Source organism: Etheostoma cragini, chromosome 6 (assembly GCF_013103735.1).
Source record: "Etheostoma cragini isolate CJK2018 chromosome 6, CSU_Ecrag_1.0, whole genome shotgun sequence".
Taxonomy (NCBI): domain Eukaryota; kingdom Metazoa; phylum Chordata; class Actinopteri; order Perciformes; family Percidae; genus Etheostoma; species Etheostoma cragini.
Genome location: NC_048412.1, coordinates 13,832,089 through 13,840,779, shown reverse-complemented (window position 1 = coordinate 13,840,779; position 8,691 = coordinate 13,832,089). Strand labels below are relative to the sequence as shown.

At 38.4% G+C, this 8,691-nt stretch overlaps 1 protein-coding gene across 6 annotated transcripts in view; it reads left to right on the top strand.

The window, feature by feature from the left end:
• ptprub (protein tyrosine phosphatase receptor type Ub) overlaps positions 1 to 8,691 on the top strand; it is a 153,255-nt gene that overhangs the window by 138,880 nt on the left and 5,684 nt on the right. For all 6 annotated transcript variants that reach the window (XM_034875362.1, XM_034875366.1, XM_034875365.1 and 3 more), the window contains 5 exons: positions 656 to 810; positions 1,758 to 1,893; positions 2,614 to 2,763; positions 4,421 to 4,735; positions 8,130 to 8,255. In XM_034875362.1, the coding sequence (XP_034731253.1) occupies positions 656 to 810; positions 1,758 to 1,893; positions 2,614 to 2,763; positions 4,421 to 4,735; positions 8,130 to 8,255 (882 nt within the window). The remainder of the gene's footprint in view (positions 1 to 655; positions 811 to 1,757; positions 1,894 to 2,613; positions 2,764 to 4,420; positions 4,736 to 8,129; positions 8,256 to 8,691) is intronic.

The window sequence follows — 8,691 nt, the reverse complement described above, 5'->3', positions numbered from 1 at the left end:
GGGGTTCTGTCTTCAACAAATCTTTGCTTTGCGTCGCTTTACTTTGTCATCTCTGTGCAGAGGAAGAAATTGCTGTGTGACTGCAGCAGCCTCCCCGTAGAGAGGAGAAACCTCCCAGCCCTCCCTGAGCTCCAAGAGTCTCAGTTATTCCTTTTCGTATGTCTGTCACACCGCAGCTGCTTCTAGCAAGTGATGCCCATAGGCCTAACTGTCCTCGAAGACCTAACACCCCCACGTAAATAATGTCCTGGTTGTCCTCACACTGAACCAAAAAATCTGTCACATCCATCGCAGAGGGGAAATGTCTCTGAATGGATGGGAGCACGTCTTGGATTGTCTTAAGACACATTTTTATTCTTTGGCTTTTAACTCCATGTGAGTTGTGTGGTCCTCTGATGGCTCTTACTGTTTTATTGTATTTTAGTATTTATTATTTTTATCTATTTTTTTATCTTTTTAAACCAGATGCTCTTATTTTGTTTTTACAATGTTTTACATTAATTGTTTTGTATGTTTGAGTTTTCTGTGCAGCACTTTGGTAACTTTGTGTTTGTAAAATGTGCTATACAAATAAAGTGGATTGGATTGGATTGGATGTAAAGGGCCTGTAGTGTTTTACATGTAATGCTAATATGTGCTGTGTTTCTGTTGACAGAGAGGATACTCGACAAAGCATGAGGTGCGTCAGTTCCATTTCACATCCTGGCCTGAGCACGGAGTGCCCTATCACGCCACTGGACTGTTGGCCTTTATACGAAGAGTGAAAGCCTCTACCCCTCCTGACGCTGGTCCTGTGGTGGTCCACTGCAGGTAATGTGACACTAAGTAGGAGCCCTAACCTGTAGTGTTTTAAAACCAAAGTACCAATAACATTTATTAAAATAGGAATGTTATCACGATTGGTTTTTCTGTTTTGTATTCATACAAGACAAGAAGTATTAGTAATAGATAGTATTTGTCTTTGAGAGGCTTAGAATTACTACGATGTGCAGAGTGAGGGTCACGCTTTGGTAGGCTATATTCTATAGCCTTGGCAGCTAGGCTACTTGTCCTTTGAAAAAATATTGAAACACAAACTAGAGTACATGTAATTTTTTAAACAAGCTTCCTCGTATATGTTCTCTGTTACATACAAATACCTTATTTCTGTGATTTATATGAAACCCTGAGTTAAAAATTCTCAATTGCAAAGACATTAGTCAGGAGAAACTAATTTGGATGCTAAATTAAGACTGGACTCCAAAATGTGACTTTGCACCTGCCATGGTTATTCATGCAAGATGTAATCTGTTTGTTCAGTTTTTGTATTATTGTACAGAATTACTTCCACAGACGTTTCTCTTGCTTTTGGCCTAGCAAAGCTTCCCATAACTCAGTCAGTTCAGTGTACAGAAGGTACAACCAAAACATAATTTAGTAATATATTAAAAAATCTTCAAAATGTTGTAACCTTATAAGATAATAGTGTAGCAATTGGACAGTGGCAGTAAGCGCAGTGTAGCCTAGCTTGCTCCTTTAGCCTCTAGTGCTAGTCCTAGCTAAGCAAACTCCATCAATGGAATAAATAATATCCTCGTACATTAAAGTTGTCCTTCAAGACTCTGCAATGCTGTTTTAAATCATGTAGTGCAATAACTTGTGTTCCTGAGGAGACATCCTGTATCCAGAGACATTCAAACAACATTTTACTATCTCTGGTGATTTAATGCTTTAAGTCCGTGCATGGCCACTCATTCAACATGTCCTTTGTGTGCCAGTGTGGGGGCGGGCCGCACCGGCTGCTACATTGTGCTGGATGTCATGTTGGACATGGCCGAGTGTGAAGGCGTGGTGGATATCTACAACTGTGTCAAAACCCTCTGCTCTCGACGCATCAACATGATCCAGACAGAGGTCAGGTCAACTGCACAGCCAGAAAACTAATTCACATTGAAATTCAAGTCAAATAACTCCAATTTGTCTTGCACTTATTCAGAAGGTTACATCACTAGTCATTATATGGTAACATGTCTCCACTAAAAACCCTATTCTTAAACATTTAGTTTTCCCTCCTGTTGTTTCAATTCAATTGAAAGACTGGGGGTAGGGGGTGTTGTATTTGTATACTCCCCCTCTGGGACTCATGTAAAGGTCATTGCGATAGTTTTAGAGAAAAGATTCGCACTGACTCTCAGTGTGCTGTGTAGACACGGGCTGTTCTTTAGATGTGCAGATAATTTGCATATTCAACTCTTATTATGTAAATCCAACATTGACTTAGCTGTTTATTACATTTGTAGTTATTTGTAGGGGTGCTGTGATTAAATGCACACAGCATATGCTTGTTTACTTAGAAATATATATTTATTCTCCAACAGCTCTTATACACCACCGACATCATAGCACATGTTTAATTCAGAAGAAAGTTATGAAAAATATCTGCCTTTCTTGTTATTGTTTGATTATTTATTCACATTTACATACGTTCTGAATCTGCTTCTGTCTGAACCTGCCTCCTTTGCAACGTCTGTTCAGCTGTTTGCAACCACAAAACAATTAGACAATTACATACGCACGCCCACATGTGTACAATTACACAGCAGCATTTGATTATGTTACCTGTTATCCTTTTAGGAGCAGTATATCTTTATCCATGATGCCATTCTGGAGGCCTGTCTGTGCGGAGAGACGGCCATCTTGGTGAATGAGTTTGCGGTCACGTACAAAGAGATGCTGCGAGTGGATTCCCAGAGTAATTCCTCTCAGCTAAGGGAGGAGTTTCAGGTCAGTCTTGGCTGGATGGCAATATCATGCCTTACATCAATTTTCAAATCACATATTCTGAATTACACAGCCCACACACATGCATTTGCATTTATAATGCAATTTATCAAATATCATCAACAAAGTAATTTTATTTGCCTTAATGGAACCAATTAGCACTAATGCTCCCGTTACTTTTAGAAACAACAAACAAAATACTTAAACTAGCCCTTCTACTATTATATTATTACTACTACCACTACTACAACAGTTATACTACAGTATTATAAAACAGATATAGAATTTCATTCCTTCTTTGGTTTAACTACACTACTACTCTTACTACCACTTACAATAATAATACAGCATTACTATTAATGGATGTTGCATGTAAAGGTGATTACTAGAGGTAGCTATATTAATGATTCACTGTATACAATTTGGTGAGTATTATATATTCTGTCTGTGTTGCATGTATTCCATTATGTACTGTATATTTGCTCAGTTAAGACAGACATAAACAACAGACGATGACTACATATTCTCTGATGTAGAAATGTACCTTACAGCCGACATTTGAAAATTAACGAGTGCAGAAAGGAATGGGCTAATGGATGGGAATATATGTGAGCGTGTGTGTGTGTGTGTGTGTGTGTGTGTTTGTGTGTGTGTGTGTGTGTGTGTGTGTGTGTGTGTGTGTCGTGTATATATCCATAAATGTGTGTTGTGTGTGTCTTTGTGCACAATGTTTTTTCCTTTCACTTTTGATTATGCGTGACGGCCAATGAAATCCTCTGCCTGGTTTGTAGAAATGCGGTCTCAGAACATTTTATTAGATGTTGATTAAGAGAGAAGAGAGCCAGCTGTGTTCCCACATGCTTTACCTGCGTCACCCCCACCTCCTCCCGTTGCAGAGCTCAAACAGCAGCTGCATTGATTCCAAGTTTAGCATTTACAAGTAATACTAGAAAAAGGCTTATGCTCCCCACTTTAATTGTACTGTATATAGGAATTATGATAGATATATTGCTTAGAATAAGGGAATTTTACTGTCTGTGGTGCGACACTCTGATAACAAACGTCTTAGTTCTTCATGAAGAAAAATGTTACGTTGCTCGCTTTGATCTTGTAAACTTACCCATCAGACATTGTTGTTGAAAGTGAGATCACTGTTTTACTCTGCAAACCGCAAACTGGTGGTAGGCTACTGACATCAATAAAAATCACAGATCTATTATTGATGCTGCGTGCTAATGATAAATATTTCTTTCATGTTGTCTAATGTAATTACTGCTAAATGTACATAGAGAGTTCATCAAAGAAATTTGGTGTGCAATAGTTCCCTTTGAGTTTTTTAAAACTTCATTACATTAAATTTTAGTTTGCAGTTGGCCTAATTTACCCTTTATTCTTTCATATCAATTTGTCAACCTGATGTTCAGAGCATTTAATTTCAATTAAAAGGATTGGATTCTTGGCATTTTCTATGTCCCAGTCCTCCCTCCTTCTGTCTGATTTACTTTTTTTTTTTCCTCCTCCTCCTCCTCCTTCCTACCATCTTTGACATATCTGCTGTGTCTCTTCACTCAGCATGACTTCCATCTTTTTAATCCTCTCTTTAATTTCATTTCATCCTACTTTCTCTCTCATCTCACCTCTTTAACGTTTCTATTTCCAGACGCTCAACTCTGTGACTCCCCACCTGGATGTGGAAGAGTGCAGCATTGCTCTGTTGCCCAGAAACCGAGAAAAGAACCGCAGCATGGACGTTCTGCCGCCTGATCGCGCCCTGGCTTTTCTGGTTACAACCGAAGGGGAGAGCAACAATTACATCAACGCTGCTCTTGCTGACAGCTTTCATCGGCAGGCTGCTTTCATTGTGACCCCTCACCCTCTGCCGGGCACAACGGCGGACTTTTGGAGGCTGGTCTTTGACTACGGTTGCACAGCAGTTGTCATGCTCAACCAGCTCAACCAGTCGAACTCTGCCTGGGTAAGGTCAAAGTGTTATGTACTTTTTTTTATTGCCATTGATTTGTTGACACTATAAAGAAAAGAGCTGTAGAAAAATGTTTGAGCCGCTGTTTGCTGTACAAGTTTTTACTTTAAGTTGATGTTATCTGAACTTTACTTGAGACTTTTACTGGCATACACTGCCTTTACTCTTTCTGTATCTTACTGTGCTTGGGATTAGTTCCTTCACGCCATTTTGTTGGGCTTTGATCCCTGACCACATTGATCTCAAGGCATGACTAGATAACACCCGCCCCAGTTTTTCCTCACCCTCCTCAAGTTACATTTCTAAAGAATGAGCTTGCATTACCCTCCAGCCACATCTCAGGTTTTTTTTGGGCGTCCCACTTTTTCACACAAGTATACTTCTTTCTCTGCGTTGCAATATTCCTTATTCTTTTTTAACACTAATAGTAAGTGGAAACCCAACACAAGATTTAAGTTCAATAGTTAAAACACAATATAATACTTTAAACAAATAACTAAAAGAATGTCATACATTTATTTTCATAAGAGGAGATTTTAATGACAGCTCCCATGGAAAGCTATTACATGTGGTTGGAGCTATAATGGTGATAAAGTGATAACTAAGGACTCAGGTGCCATACTGTAGAACACTTTATAAGTCAGCAATAAATTGAAGCCCATTCTAAGGCATAGAAGTATACAGTATATGTCATATCTCAGAGTTTTTGTCAAGTGAATGGCAGCCACTGTTAAGCAAATTGAGCAATCCTACAATTAAGATAGATGACCTGATCATTACAATAATTAAGCGTTAAGGAATTGAAAGTGTGTTAAATAGCCTTTGTGTCATTAAAAGAAAGGAATGATCTAATTCTCGATCTATTTCTTGTGGCGGAAAAGGTCTTAAAGTCCTCATATTATGCTTTTTAGCTTTTTCCCTTTCCTTTATTGTGTTATATATCTTTTTTGTGCATGTTAAAGGTTTTCAAAGTGAAAAAGGCCAAAGGGACATACCATCTTTCAGAGAAAACACTGTTCTCAAACTGCTCCAAACAGCTCTATTGTAGTTCAACCTTAACTTCTGTGACAAACGTGCGTCAAGTTGTAACACACGTTACAATGCTTGCCTAGCTGCTAGTGTGGCACTCACTCATTCTCTGCAACTGACAAGCTAACAGTACTTACTGCGCATGTGTGACTCTCAACAAAGATTGAACAGAAGTGTGATGCCTCACTCTAGCTTAAATAGAGAGATCAACAGAGTTGTACACCTTCTAACTAAGATAACGAACCTAAAAATAAGCAATTTAAGAAGCCTACAGTAGTAATATGGGGCTCCAGACTGACTCAAATGCATCCCCCAGATATTTTAGCAGAAGGTACAACATACTCTGTAAAAAAGCTGGCACAACTTGACTTTGGTGTCTTCAGCCAATAATTAAGAACACCAATTTGTTGGAGTTAATGTGAAGGAGATTGGCAGACATCCAGTTCTTAATGGCATATAAACAGTAATGCTGCTAAATAATTCAACAATGTTGGGACAGGTATGACTTGATATCAGCAGTATAATAATGGAAAGAAATAAGAAATTTCATGCGGATTGTAGGAAAACATGAAAGGAGAGAATAAGATTGACCCAGAATGGACCCTTGTGGAACACCACACAGGGACACTGCCTGCATGGAGAAAAGACCATTCCCAGACACAAGAAAATATGCAAACAATAAAACAATCAAGGACAGCTCTGGAGATACTTTAACCTCTAAATAAGAATTGAATCCATTATGTGAAATGCTGCACTGAGTTTAGACTTCAGACGTTACAGAGCACACAGAGCATTAGGTAGCAGCATATCATCAATATGCCAAGGGAAATTTCAAGTACTGTGTGAATCACAAAATAAACACCTACAAAGCAAAAGACATTGAAGATGATGGCTAATGCAAAATCTAGATTTGGGGTTTTAGGAATGAATATTTACAAGCTTTATATCAAACTTTAGATATTAACCATGTAAAATATGTATTACATTGTATCACCTTGGAGAACAGGTGCTGACTTTAAATTCTGAAATTTTTTATTTGTCCAAGGTCTGCCTAAGATTGTTGTTTAACCGCACCTAACATTTTATTCCTTGTTTCTTGGATAGTGCTCTGGTGGAGATATAATTAGGTAGCATCAGTGGCACTATTGGTTCTATAGGGTCTATTTTGTATTAAGTTTAAAATAAGGAATGTTTAAATGGTTTCAAGGGAATCAACTTGATTTACTAAATCACCAAAGACTTTGATGTGTCTTTAATACGTTGTGTGTCCAACTTATTAAATTGTGTTTGAAAAACACTGAACAGAACTGGTCTAAGAATTAAGCCTTGCAATGTTAAGTAAACTGTTTAGAGCGTTATGAGGGTATCCAACCAAAAGATATTTGTCAAAATCGGTAAACCCCTAACCTTAACATGGGGACAGGATTTGTAACTGTGGAACGATGTCAATAAGTTATTTGGAATCTTGAATCATTATGGAAGATGTGCGCATGAAATGTGGACACTTTGTTTGTGTGCTGGCCTTTTTTGCATGCTGTTTTGTAGCAGCCTGTGCAGTCTCTGGTAATAAAAACAAACTATGAAGAAATTGTAGATACCCCCTGTTCAATCCCACTGTTTATTCACTCCCCTTTAAATGTTTTTCATCTCTTTTCTTCCAGTGCAATTCAAACCTTTGGGGGCTGGCCTGAAATTTGAGTTATAGTCACTTTAAGTTGTTCATTGCGAGATCTTGCTTTAAACTCTGTTATAAAGTTTGTTCTTGGCACTGGAGTACTCTATCTCCCTCTTGTTGCAATCTCTCAAAGCACATTAAATCTCTCTGTGCTGCTTCTCTCCCCTTACTAACACCAGTAAGGTACCATAACACCATCTACTCTATGTGGGAACACACTAACACCACTTTTGTTATTGTTATTAATGTTGTTATACTTGTGCGTCTGTGTGATGTACATTTTAGTGTTACTTGAATAGTCTCCATGTTTCTTCAACTGTATTATGTTCTTTTGTGTACAGTGCATGCATGCAGACCCCCACTGCATATATACACACACTTACATGAACATACTGTACTTGCATGCTGTCATCGTTTGAACCCAAATGTTCATTTCTCTTTGATAACACAATGTTTTTGAGAGCAAAGGCACTTCAAGTACTGAAGAATGTATCCGTACAGGTACTATATTTAACTAGTGAATCACAAAAACACCTACAGAAAGCCAAAGGCTAAAGATATTTGATTATGCAGAATCGAGATTTTGTTTTTAGGAATGACAATTTACAAGCTCTGTGTTTTCAAACTTTAAATAATAACCATGTAAGGTCATATCTCTATCCTTATCTCCCCCTCTACCTGTAGCCTTGTGTTCAGTACTGGCCAGAGCCTGGATTACAGCAGTACGGGCCTATGGAAGTGGAGTTTCTATCCATGTCCGCAGATGAAGATGTCATTAGTCGTCTGTTTCGGGTCAAGAATGTCACAAGGGTGAGTTATTGCGGTTCTAAAAAGCCGGCAGAGGACATGTTGTTCCACTCGGTGGTATTTCACAAAATGATATCTTGAATTCATTAAAATGCATTAGCTGTGGTCCTCACCAGTAATTCAGATTTGACATTTTACCTACGTTACATTTAGAGCTGCCAGCCGTTGTGTGCATCTAAAAAACGCCTGACACAAGTTCTCAATGTCAAAGTACTATAGACTTATATAAAAAAATACTGTGTACCTGGAACCTTCAGATGACGATTTGAATTTCCATATATCTCCTTGTATGTGTCCAAACTCAAAGGCAGAATGCTTCACTTGATGATATATTTCCACACAGTGTGTTCCTGTGAATTGTTATCAGTCTATATTGCTTTTCTTATGCAGACAACAGCACTTCCCTATTGTATGCGTTATGGGACAGGGGGGGGGGGGG